The 12,989-nt window shown below is 48.2% G+C and overlaps 1 protein-coding gene across 2 annotated transcripts in view; it reads right to left on the bottom strand.

Moving 5' to 3' along the window:
- The window catches only part of robo1 (roundabout, axon guidance receptor, homolog 1 (Drosophila)), a 664,161-nt gene that overhangs the window by 91,091 nt on the left and 560,081 nt on the right, over nt 1–12,989 (bottom strand). For both annotated transcript variants that reach the window (XM_082966738.1, XM_082966739.1), the window contains 3 exons: nt 12,577–12,698; nt 9,433–9,604; nt 2,770–2,973 (listed from right to left, as the gene is read on the bottom strand). In XM_082966738.1, the coding sequence (XP_082822864.1) occupies nt 2,770–2,973; nt 9,433–9,604; nt 12,577–12,698 (498 nt within the window). The remainder of the gene's footprint in view (nt 1–2,769; nt 2,974–9,432; nt 9,605–12,576; nt 12,699–12,989) is intronic.

The following is a 12,989-nucleotide window of genomic DNA, read 5'->3' as shown; positions in this document are numbered from 1 at the left end:
CAGCTGCAGATGTTCAAGGGCTTTTAACTTTCTCAAAGTACTAGGGACCATTTTCAGGCGGCAGACCTCACCTCAAGTCAAATGATACAGCACGATGCAAGACTTTCATGTAAGAGGAGGGATTGTTGAGGGGATAGAGGGATTGTTGAGGGGATAGAGGGATTGTTGAGGGGATGGAGGGATTGTTGAGGGGATGGAGGGATTGTTGAGGGGATGGAGGGATTGTTGAGGGGATGGAGGGATTGTTGAGGGGATGGAGGGATTGTTGAGTAGATGGAGGGATTGTTGAGGGGATGGAGGGATTGTTGAGGGGATGGAGGGATTGTTGAGGGGATGGAGAGATTGTTAAGGGGATGGAGGGATTGCTGTGGTGATGGGGGGATTGCTGGGGAGATGGAGGGATTGTTGAGGGGATAGAGGGATTGTTGAGGGGATAGAGAGATTGTTGAGGAGATGGAGGGATTGTTGAGGGGATAGAGGGATTGTTGAGGAGATGGAGGGATTGTTGAGGGGATGGAGGGATTGTTGAGGGGATGGAGGGATTGTTGAGGGGATGGAGAGATTGTTGAGGGGATGGAGGGATTGCTGTGGGGATGGAGGGATTGTTGAGGAGATGGAGGGATTGTTGAGGAAATGGAGGGATTGTTGAGGGGATGGAGGGATTGTTGAGGGGATGGAGGGATTGCTGGGGGGATGGAGGGATTGTTGGGGGGATGGAGGGATTGCTGGGGGGATGGAGGGATTGTTGAGGGGATAGAGGGAATGCTGGGGGGATGGAGGGATTGCTGTGGGGATGGAGGGATTGCTGTGGGGATGGAGGGATTGTTGAGGGGATGGAGGGATTGCTGTGGGGATGGAGGGATTGTTGAGGGGATGGAGGGATTGCTGGGGGAATGGAGGGATTGCTGTGGGGATGGAGGGATTGTTGAGGGGATGGAGGGATTGTTGAGGGGATGGAGGGATTGTTGAGGGGATGGAGGGATTGCTGGGGGGATGGAGGGATTGTTGAGGGGATGGAGGGATTGTTGAGGGGATGGAGGGATTGCTGGGGGGATGGAGGGATTGCTGGGGGGATGTGATACAGTAACTGGAGTTTTTAAGGATAAGTGAATTCAAAACTAAGAGCGGCTTAATTGAGAGCTGATATGAGAGTAGGCGTAGGAATCACACTATGACCCTTAACCTGTTGGGTCTAGGGGGCAGCATTTGCACGTCTGGATAAAAAAAATGTACCCGATTTAATCTGGTTACTAATCCTACCCAGTAACTAGAATATGCATATACTTATTATATATGGATAGAAAACACTCTAAAGTTTCTAAAACTGTTTGAATGGTGTCTGTGAGTATAACAGAACTCATTTGGCAGGCAAAACCCTGAGACATTTTCTGACAGGAAGTGGATACCTGATGTGTTGTATTGACTTTAAACCTATCCCATTGAAAAACACAGGGGCTTAGGAATATTTTGGCACTTCCTATTGCTTCCACTAGATGTCACCAGCCTTTACAAAGTGTTTTGAGTCTTCTGGAGGGAGATCTGACCGAACAAGAGCCATGGAACGATGATGTCCCATTAGACACCTGGCGCGCGAGTTCATGTTGGGTACCCTCGTTCCAATACGTTATAAAAGAGTATGCATTCGTCCACCTTGAATATTATTCATGTTCTGGTTAAAAAAGGCCCTAATGATTTATGCTATACAACGTTTGACATGTTTGAACGAACGGAAATATATTTTTTCCCCTCGTTCATGACGAGAAGTCCGGCTGGCTTACATCATGTGCTAACGAGACGGAGATTTTTGGACATAAATGATGAGCTTTTTTGAACAAAACTACATTCGTTATGGACCTGTGATACCTGGAAGTGACATCTGATGAAGAGAATCAAAGGTAATGGATTATTTACATAGTATTTTCGATTTTAGATCTCCCCAACATGACGTCTAGTCTGTATCGCAACGCGTATTTTTCTGGGCGCAGTGCTCAGATTATTGCAAAGTGTGATTTCCCAGTAAGCTTATTTTTAAATCTGGCAAGTTGATTGAGTTCAAGAGATGTAAATCTATAATTCTTTAAATGACAATATAATATTTTACCAATGTTTTCTAATTTTAATTATTTAATTTGTGACGCTGACTTGACTGCCGGTTATTGGAGGGAAACGATTTCCTCAACATCAATGCCATAGTAAAACGCTGTTTTTGGATATAAATATGAACTTGATAGAACTAAAAATGCATGCATTGTCTAACATAATGTCCTAGGAGTGTCATCTGATGGAGATTGTAAAAGGTTAGTGCATCATTTTAGCTGGTTTTATGGTTTTGGTGACCCTGTCTTTGACTTGACAAAACATTACACACAACTCTTGTAAATGTACTGTCCTAACATACTCTAAATTTATGCTTTCGCCGTAAAACCTTTTTGAAATCGTAAAACGTGGTTAGATTAAGGAGATGTTTATCTTTCAAATGGTGTAAAATAGTTGTATTTTTGAAAAATTTGAATTTTTACATTTATTTGGATTCAAATTTGCCGCTCTTGAAATGCACCTGCTGTTGATGGAGTGCACCACGGGTGGCACGCTAGCGTCCCACCTAGCCCCAAGAGGTTAACCACTGATACAAGCTCAGCTATTTTTCATCCTATTAACTGTTACATTAAGGGTTGAGAATAGAGTTACCTGATCCTAGATCAGTGCTCGAGGACACTTTGAACTAGTGATTCCAGTGTGCTGCCATTAGGTGAGGCATGTTGTACTGACCCTTGCGGATGCCTGCGTAGTCAGTGCTGAGGCCACTCCTCTTCTTACGCTGTCGGTAGAGCCAGATACTGAACATCATGAGGATGATCCAACAGGCCGCTCCTATCCCCGCTATGAAGGCCGGCTGTTTCACCACCTCACTGATCTGCTGGGACAGGGTGTTCTCCGGCTCCAACACACCCTCCGTCACATGCCCCGATGAGTCTAGAGGGGGGAGAGAGGATAGGAGGAGAGAGGATAGGGGGAGAGAGGATAGGATTGGAGATGGGCGGAGGATGAGGAGAGGGGTGCAGGGTGAGGAGAGGAGAGGGGTGCAGTGTGAGGAGATGAGAGGAGAGGGGTACAGGGTGAGGAGAGGAGAGGAGAGGGGTACAGGGTGAGGGGATGAGAGGAGAGGGGTACAGGGTGAGGAGATGAGAGGAGAGGAGAGGGGTACAGGGTGAGGAGATGAGAGGAGAGGGGTACAGGGTGAGGAGAGGAGAGGAGAGGGGTACAGGGTGAGGAGATGAGAGGAGTGGAGAGGGGTGCAGGGTGAGGAGATGAGAGGAGAGGAGAGGGTACATGGTGAGGAGAGGAGAGGACAGGGGTGCAGGTTGAGGAGATGAGAGGAGAGGGGTACAGGGTGAGGAGAGGAGAGGAGAGGGGTACAGGGTGAGGAGATGAGAGGAGTGGAGAGGGGTACAGGGTGAGGAGAGGAGAGGAGAGGGGTACAGGGTGAGGAGATGAGAGGAGAGGAGAGGGGTACAGGGTGAGGAGAGGAGAGGAGAGGGGTACAGGGTGAGGAGATGAGAGGAGTGGAGAGGGGTGCAGGGTGAGGAAATGAGAGGAGAGGGTACATGGTGAGGAGAGGAGAGGACAGGGGTGCAGGTTGAGGAGATGAGAGGAGAGGGGTGCAGGGTGAGGAAATGAGAGGAGAGGGGAGGGGTGAGGAGATGAGAGGAGAGGGGTGCAGCGTGAGGAGATGAGAGGAGATGAGAGGGGTACAGGGTGAGGAGATGAGAGGAGAGGGGTACAGGGTAAGGAGATGAGAGGAGATGAGAGGGGTACAGAGTGAGGAGATGAGAGGAGAGAGGAGGGGTGAGGAGATGAGAGGAGAGGGGTACAGGGTAAGGAGATGAGAGGAGATGAGAGGGGTACAGGGTGAGGAGATGAGAGGAGAGAGGAGGGGTGAGGAGATGAGAGGAGAGGGGTACAGGGTAAGGAGATGAGAGGAGAGGGGTACAGGGTGAGGAGATGAGAGGAGAGGGGTGCAGGGTGAGGAGATGAGAGGAGAGGGGTACAGGGTGAGGAGATGAGAGGAGAGGGGTACAGGGTGAGGAGATGAGAGGAGAGGGGTGCAGGGTGAGGAGATGAGAGGAGAGGGGTGCAGGGTGAGGAGATGAGAGGAGAGGGGTACAGGGTGAGGAGATGAGAGAGGAGGGGTGCAGGGTGAGGAGATGAGAGGAGAGGAGGGGAGAGGAGAGGAGGGGAGAGGAGAGGGGTACAGGTTGAGGTGATGAGAGGAGAGGAGAGGGGGGGTGAGGAGATGAGAGGAGAGAAGAGGGGTGCAGGGTGAGGAGAGGAGAGTGGGAGGGGTGAGAAGGAGGTAGTGATGGAAGAGTGATGGAATGAGGAGATAAAGGCAGAGAGGGGAAAGCAAGAGATGGTGAAGACATAAAGAAGGGATTAGGAAGGATGAAAGGAGACGGTCAGGAATGTCAGCGGGCCAGAGCAGGTCGTGTGTCAGAGGAGGCAGAAAGTACACAGGAATGAGCAAGGGAGGAGAAAGGAGGGAGGAAATGGGAAGCAGTAAAAAGGGGAGAAAGAGAGAGAGAAGAAAGGACATTTTATTATTTGTTATTTTCAATTTTTTACTCATCTATTTTTTTCTTGACACTTTTTTCCTTAACTTCTTAAAGCATTGTTGGTTAAGGGCTTGTAAGTAAGCATTTCACTGTAAGGTCTACACCTGTTGTATTCGGTACATGTGACAAATACAAGTTGATTTGATTTATTCTAAACACAAAAGTTCAAACCAAGTGGAAAAGCCTGAAACAGGGAATGATTTTGAAGTAGGGGGTAGAAAAAGCTAAATGAAGTCAGGAAAGGGCATAAATATGAATGTTGTCTTTTCTTCTGACATACAAAAGACTTCTTTCATCTCTGCAGGTGAGTGTAAGGCTGGGCCTGGGCTGTGGAGCTGCAGAGATGGAACGCTCTCTCTATTACAAAAGGCTTTCAGAATTGATCCCAGAACTGATCCCAGTCAACAATGACAGGTGAATAGACAAAAGGTCTCAACCCAGGAGATTTAAGCATAATCTATTCGTATCAGAGTTGAACCAGGAAGCACACTACCGGAATATTACACACACCCAGGAAGACTTAAAGAAGCATAATCACACACTGAGCAACATTCTATTAGATATTATTACAGCGAATGAGATCACAGCAGTACTAATAAAAACATAGTACTAGTCATTAGCACACTATAGCCCTTTAATGTGCAGCTTGGGTATGTCTTTCTGTTAGCTTTTGCTACTGTTCTACTAGTCAAAATGAACCGTCAGAACTAGTGATCACACAACAAAGGCCTGTTTTCTTCATCTGTCTATTCTCTCTGTGCCTCACATGAAAGAGTGTTGTCCCCCTAAGAAATGTCTTCATGTCAACTTGCTTTTCTAACTTTCTTCATCTCTTTTTTTTATCTCTCTCTTGTTTCATGTTGCAACCACTTTTATCTTTACAGACTCACTCAGCCAGAGGCAAACAGGTTTCCCAAAGTTCCAGTGTTGCTACCTCTTCCCACTCTCTCTCTCTCTCTCTCTCTCTCTCTCTCTCTCTCTTTGTCGAGTTGGGGAGCCCTCTCTCTCTTTTTTCTCTCCTTCCCCACTACTATGTGGATTTCATGACTGTTTCTGTGAGGATGGAAGCAGAGTACCAATGTGACTAAACAGTCCTCAGGGATTGTACAGGTATCTAGGCTGCTATGCCATGACGCAAACAAGCCTATAGTGTGACAAATGCATTAGGGTGAAGCGCAGGTCCCGCAGGGGCGTTTTTCCATTCCAGTGTTGGAACATGGCAACAGGCGCCGCTGGAAGCCCTCAAGTGAGAGAAATTGTATCAGTCACAGCTTCCTGCTTCTCCATGCCCATCCCAGCCCACGTTAACACACACAGACACACAGCTGTCTCTCTACCAAGCACCCATCACCGCTGTTTCATGTTGTTATCATTTATTCACTTTACCGTGAGCAGATTTGTCGTAGCTCAGATCTGTGGAGTATTCTAACAGAGGATCTTAAATAGCCTGGGCCATATGAGTGAAGACTGAATTATATTCATCCCAGGTAGCTATAATGCATCCTGTGTAAGGATACAAAGTCATGACTGACTGATGTGCCAGGTATCAACAGTACTATACTGTACATACACAGTGTACACGTGCACTGTAGCTGGTCTTGACTCTCCACATGACAAATGGAGAGAGAAGAAATTTGTCTGAAAAATAACTTGCTACATTGGGTCTTACAGCCCCTCCAGTATCATGATCTTGACAGGTAAGCTAATAAAGGGTTAATAAATACATGTAATCTCAAAACACACAGTTGTGCCAGAGTTCATGGTTTATTGCTCTTGTTACGCACTAGAACATTGCCTCTTCGACTGGAGAACAGAACAGAAAGGAGCAGGGAAGAACAGAGCAGAACAGAGCAGAGCAGAACAGAACAGAACAGAGCAAGGCAGAGCAGAACAGCAGGGCAGAACAGAACAGAGCAGAGCAAGGCAGAGAAGGGCAGGGCAGAACAGAACAGAGCAGAGCAGGGCAGAACAGAACAGAGCAGAGCAAGGCAGAGCAGGGCAGGGCAGGGCAGGGCAGAACAGAACAGAGCAGAGCAGGGCAGGGCAGGGCAGAACAGAACAGAGCAGAGCAAGGCAGAGCAGGGCAGGGCAGAACAGAACAGAGCAGGGCAGAACAGAACAGAACAGAGCAGAGCAAGGCAGAGAAGGGCAGAACAGAGCAGAGCAAGGCAGAGCAGGGCAGGGCAGGGCAGAACAGAACAGAACAGAGCAGAGCAGGGCAGAACAGAACAGAGCAGAGCAAGGCAGAGCAGGGCAGGGCAGAACAGAACAGAGCAGGGCAGGGCAGAACAGAACAGAGCAGAGCAAGGCAGAACAGGGCAGGGCAGAACAGAACAGGGCAGGGCAGAACAGAACAGAGCAGAGCAAGGCAGAGCAGGGCAGGGCAGAACAGAACAGAACAGAGCAGAGCAGAGCAGGGCAGAACAGAACAGAACAGAGCAGAGCAGGGCAGAACAGAACAGAGCAGAGCAGAGCAGAACAGACCAGAACAGAGCAGGGCAGGGCAGTGCAGAACAGAACAGAGCAGAGCAAGGCAGAGCAGGGAAGAACAGAACAGAGCAGAGCAGAGCAGAGCAGAGCAGAACAGAACAGAACAGAGCAGAGCAGAGCAGAACAGAGCAGAGCAGGGCAGGGCAGAACAGAGCAGAGCAAGGCAGAGCAGGGCAGGGCAGAACAGAGCAGAGCAAGGCAGAGCAGGGCAGAACAGAACAGAGCAGAGCAAGGCAGAGCAGGGGGCAGAACAGAGCAGAGCAAGGCAGAGCAGGGGAGAACAGAACAGAACAGAGCAGGGCAGGGCGGGGCAGGGCAGGGCAGGGCAGGGCAGAACAGAACAGAGCAGAGCAGGGCAGGGCAGGGCAGGGCAGAACAGAACAGAACAGAGCAAGGCAGAGAAGGGCAGGGCAGAACAGAACAGAGCAGAGCAGGGCAGAACAGAACAGAGCAGAGCAAGGCAGAGCAGGGCAGGGCAGGGCAGGGCAGGGCAGAACAGAACAGAGCAGAGCAGGGCAGGGCAGGGCAGGGCAGAACAGAACAGAGCAGAGCAAGGCAGAGCAGGGCAGGGCAGAACAGAACAGAGCAGGGCAGAACAGAACAGAACAGAGCAGAGCAAGGCAGAGAAGGGCAGAACAGAGCAGAGCAAGGCAGAGCAGGGCAGAGGCAGGGCAGAACAGAACAGAACAGAGCAGAGGCAGGGCAGAACAGAACAGAGCAGAGCAAGGCAGAGCAGGGCAGGGCAGAACAGAACAGGGCAGGGCAGAACAGAACAGAGCAGAGCAAGGCAGAGCAGGGCAGGGCAGAACAGAACAGAACAGAGCAGCAGCAGAGCAGAGCAGGGCAGAACAGAACAGAACAGAGCAGAGCAGGGCAGAACAGAACAGAGCAGAGCAGAACAGACCAGAACAGAGCAGGGCAGGGCAGTGCAGAACAGAACAGAGCAGAGCAAGGCAGAGCAGGGAAGAACAGAACAGAACAGAGCAGAGCAGAGCAGAGCAGAACAGAACAGAACAGAGCAGAGCAGAGCAGAACAGAGCAGAGCAGGGCAGGGCAGAACAGAGCAGAGCAAGGCAGAGCAGGGCAGGGCAGAACAGAGCAGAGCAAGGCAGAGCAGGGCAGAACAGAACAGAGCAGAGCAAGGCAGAGCAGGGCAGAACAGAGCAGAGCAAGGCAGAGCAGGGGAGAGCAGAACAGAACAGAGCAGGGCAGGGCGGGGCAGGGCAGGGCAGGGCAGAACAGAACAGAGCAGAGCAGGGCAGGGCAGGGCAGGGCAGAACAGAACAGAGCAGAGCAAGGCAGAGCAGGGCAGGGCAGAACAGAACAGAGCAGGGCAGAACAGAACAGAACAGAGCAGAGCAAGGCAGAGAAGGGCAGGGCAGGGCAGAACAGAGCAAATCAGAGCAGAGCAGGGCAGAACAGAGCAGAGCAAGGCAGAGCAGGGCAGGGCAGGGCAGAACAGAGCAAAGCAGAGCAGAGCAGGGCAGAACAGAGCAGAGCAAGGCAGAGCAGGGCAGGGCAGAACAGAACAGAGCAGAGCAAGGCAGAGAAGGGCAGGGCAGAACAGAACAGGGCTGAGCAGTGCAAAGCAGAGCAGGGCAAAGCAGAGCAAAGCAGAGCAGGGCAGAACAGAACAGAGCAGGGCAGAACAGAACAGAACAGAGCAGAACAGAACAGGGCAGAACAGATCAGGGCAGAACAGAGCAGAGCAGGGTGGGGCAGCCAAGCTACAAGCACTGAACTGCTGCCTAGCAAGAATTTCATGAAACGTTTTATCACAATGTCAGTCAGGTGAAAACCATTGAGGCTGTACACTGACAGTGGTAAACACGGCATTAAGATAGAATAACATTGAGTGTCACTGTCAGTCATGCTCATCAAGCACTGTGTATGAGGTCTACCGTGGCTATAATTGGTACGGTAATCATTTCAGTTCCACATCTAACCACTATTATAGACCAAGACCAGGTGAGCAGACAGGGGCACAAAGGAATTCAAGGATTTGCTTCATTGTAAAACGATGTCATAACACTCCTTTAATATTAATATGACAGCTGTAAACGTAGATTAATAAACCCTTCAGAATAAGATTAAAGGGAAGTCAATACTACAAAATGTCCATTGACTATTTGCCAGCCATTGCGGTTAAAGAAGGTGGGGAAGTTATTAGGCAGTAAGCCTTGGAATCCACACTGTAAGGAGTTAACAAGTGAGGACACATAGTAGGACATATCCCTCCTCTCCCTCCTCTTCCACCCGAGGGAAATCATGTTATTTGAACCTTCTGCTGGGCGCAGAGAAATGCAGGTCAGAGTTCTCCTCCACTCACCTATCTGGAAGAAGGTGACATCAGACTTGACCCCTGGGCCTGCCCCAGTGCTGGCTGCGACCTCCACACTGTAACGGATCCCTGGAGCCAGGCTGGAGATCAGCAAGGAGAAGGTAGAGCCGTCCACCGTACGGTTGATATGGTACCTGCTCTCATTCCCCAAACACCAGATCTGACAGGACAGAGAGAGAGCAATGAGACATTATAACAGTGTTCTGATGGTGGTGTGACATGTACAGCAAGTTAGCTACTGCTGGTTGATGCTAATGTATCATTTCAGCACCCAGCGCAGATTGAATTATTCCACCCAGGTATTCCACATATAAAAACACTGGGACACATTTTTCTGTTTGTCTGGGTGTGTTCCACACAGAGTCAGTATTAGCTGTGGGAGCCATAACATGTCCCCCCTGTCTGAGTGAGTGTAACCTAACCCCATGAAAAGCAAAGTGTGGGTCAGTAATCACCTCCATAACCCTACTGCAGCAGCAGCAGCGCAGGTTTGTCAGTGACTCACAGAGGGGAGAGAGGGCTCTCTCAGGCTAACTCAATCCAGGTCACACAGTGCTTCATACATTCACCTCAGCATGAGGGCTGCTAACCTCAACATCCTGAACCTGGCTAACCCCAACATCCTGAACCTGGCTAACCCCAACATCCTGAACCTGGCTAACCCCAGCATCCTGAACCTGGCTAACCCCAGCATCCTGAACCTGGTTAACCCCAACATCCTAAACCTGGCTAACCCCAGCATCCTCAACCTGGCTAACCCCAGCATCCTGAACCTGGCTAACCCCAGCATCTTGATCCTGGCCGCCTCTGCTTTCTTTACCCCCACCACCATATGTTAACAGCCCTCACACACAGACCTGTGTGTGTGTGTGTGTGTGTGTGTGTGTGTGTGTGTGTGTGTGTGTGTGTGTGTGTGTGTGTGTGTGTGTGTGTGTGTGTGTGTGTGTGTGTGTGTGTGTGTGTTTGTGTGTGTGTGTGTGTTTGGAGGTAGGGGGCAGTGTTAAAAAGCCCCAGAAGCCTGAGGGGCTGCTTTAGGAGTCGTGGTGGGAAGAAGCGCCACTAGGGACCAGACGCAGTAATGACCAAGGAACGCTCCCCGCGCCAGATTTAACAACCATGAAATTACTATAAACCCTATCGGCAGAAAACATTTACCTGGAAAATTAACAGTGGCTTAACTTTTAAACTGACTTTGCTGTGGCTCCCCTCCAACACTAACCTACATTCCCTGTGACAAAAAAAACGTTCCAATTAAAATGTCAGTACTCACACTGCATGTTATATGAGGAGTGTGCTGGCCACAGAGAGGGGCTTACACAAAGAGAATACTCATGAGTGAACACAGAGAGGGGGTTACACAAAGAGAATACTTATGAGTGAACACAGAGAGGAGGGAGTGGAGCAGAGGGAAGAGAGAGAAATGCTATGGCTGAACTACAAAATTAGGCTTACCTGTACCAAAAAAATATGGAATGGAGTAGCCCTTTCCTGAAGTCAATGACACAAAGCGCCCCCTTTGGCCTCATGGGTGGAATGCTATTAATATTTGTCATAATTTCGTTTATTTTTATTTTTTTTAACAATGAAAATCTGGTGTTTTCTATGTCAAATGGTTTTGTTATATTTCAGTCTTCTGTGATGTATATAAAGTGTAATATTGGGAAGCAAACTCAAAATGTGATACATTTCAACTCTATATCCGCCATGGTACAGGTGTCTTCTTTTGTTAAGCCCATAACCATGTGTGTGAGGTGTATACTTTTGTTTCAACGTAGATTGGTTTTAGACTACCAGGAATCACTCTGTGACCCTGATTTAGCCCACTGCAGTAAAAGATGAAACATTTTAACAAGAGAAGCCTTCCCCAAAATATCTCACAAGCTTTGCTCTATTTTCCCTGCTATAATCTCACTCTTCCGTTGTCTTTACCTTGATTGGATTCTCTGTCTGTCTTTCCCATTCATAACCCTCTTTCCAGCAGAGCAGAGTCAAAGAAATCCATTCGAATGATTTAAGAGGCTCATAAGAGTAGCTTGTGGGCCAATGGCCAAGCGCCAATAGGTGTTCAGAAAATATATCCTTATCTAGATTTTAAGCCTGCAGTCCTCTCATCATTAGCTTTATTAATCAGCAGGATGAATATACAATGTATTGATACAACGTATGGCTATAGTGTATGCCTATAAGGTATGCCTATAATGTATGCATACAACATATAAGGTATGCCTGTAATGTATGCCTATAATGTATGACTATGATGTAATGAATGGGTATAATGTATGGTTATATGTATGGATACAATATATGAGTATAATGTATGGCTGTAATGTATGGCTGTAATGTATGGCTAAAATGTATGGCTGCTAAAATGTTTGGCTGCTATAATGTGTGGCTATAATGTATGGCTATAATGTATGGATATAATGTATGACTATAACATATGGATATAATGAATGGCTGTATAGATAATACATCAGTTAGTCCTTCCCTAGACTACGTCTGAATAATCCACGAAGGCACTCAAATTCAAATCTGGACCTTGAACCCACTGGTCACACACTGGTTGAATCAATGTTGTTTCTACATTATTTCAATTAAATTCTGTTGAATCAATGTGGAATACACGGTGAAATGACCAGTGCTTTTCCCCCCATTCTTCTCCTCTAATTCTTCTCCTCTTCTCCTTCTACCTCAATTAATTATGAGGTAGAACAGAAAACCAGCAGGCTCCGGACCCAGCAGATGAGGAGTTGAATACCCCTGCACCAAGGAACAGAGAGAGAGCCTCCCAGGACAACTCAGAAATTGTGTACATCTATCTAGTCCAGCAGATGGCACTGTTTCACAACCATTTCTACCCACCACCACACATTAACGTCCTACTGTCTCTTCCAGCTCTGAGATCACTAGGCACAGAGGAAGATGATAACCTCTACCCATGTATCATTACCTTAGTCTGTCTCTCCTTTGTCTCGCTCTGTGTTACAAATAATTACATGTTGTTACAGTAGATATACCCTGCAGACCAGAGGCCAGGGTTACCTACATAGTAGTACACTACCTTAGTACACTACCTTTGACCAAACTCAGAGTATATATGGGTAATTTCAGAGTCCCTGCCAGTGTTCTCACCTTGTACTCCTGGACCACCCCGTTCTGCTCCTCCTCTGGAGGCGGTTGCCAGGAGACCACGATGGCAGTCCCATTGTCCCCGCTCTCTGTGACGGTAACCCCTCGAGGGGCTGCACTGGGAACTGGGGACAGACAGATAGACAGACACAACAACACATGTTAATATAATACACCATCAACAGTAACACACACTGTCTGCTCTCTCCTCACTTCTACTGCTCTCATAAATGGATGCTATCCAGAAGAGAACAGAAGTAGAAATTACAGAGTCACAGTTGGACTGTCTCTATTCACTAGGGGTCTGTACTAAAATGACTATTTTTCTTTGTTCAGAGAAAGTTACAAGGTTTACAAGGAAATTTTTAAAAAATCACTGTTTATTCATACAAAGAGAGAATTCTGATTGCAATGTT

Source organism: Salmo salar, chromosome 20, assembly GCF_965601325.2.
Source record: "Salmo salar chromosome 20, fSalSal1, whole genome shotgun sequence".
NCBI lineage: Eukaryota > Metazoa > Chordata > Actinopteri > Salmoniformes > Salmonidae > Salmo > Salmo salar.
Note: the sequence above shows the minus strand (reverse complement) of the source record. Positions and strands in the feature narration are given on the sequence as shown.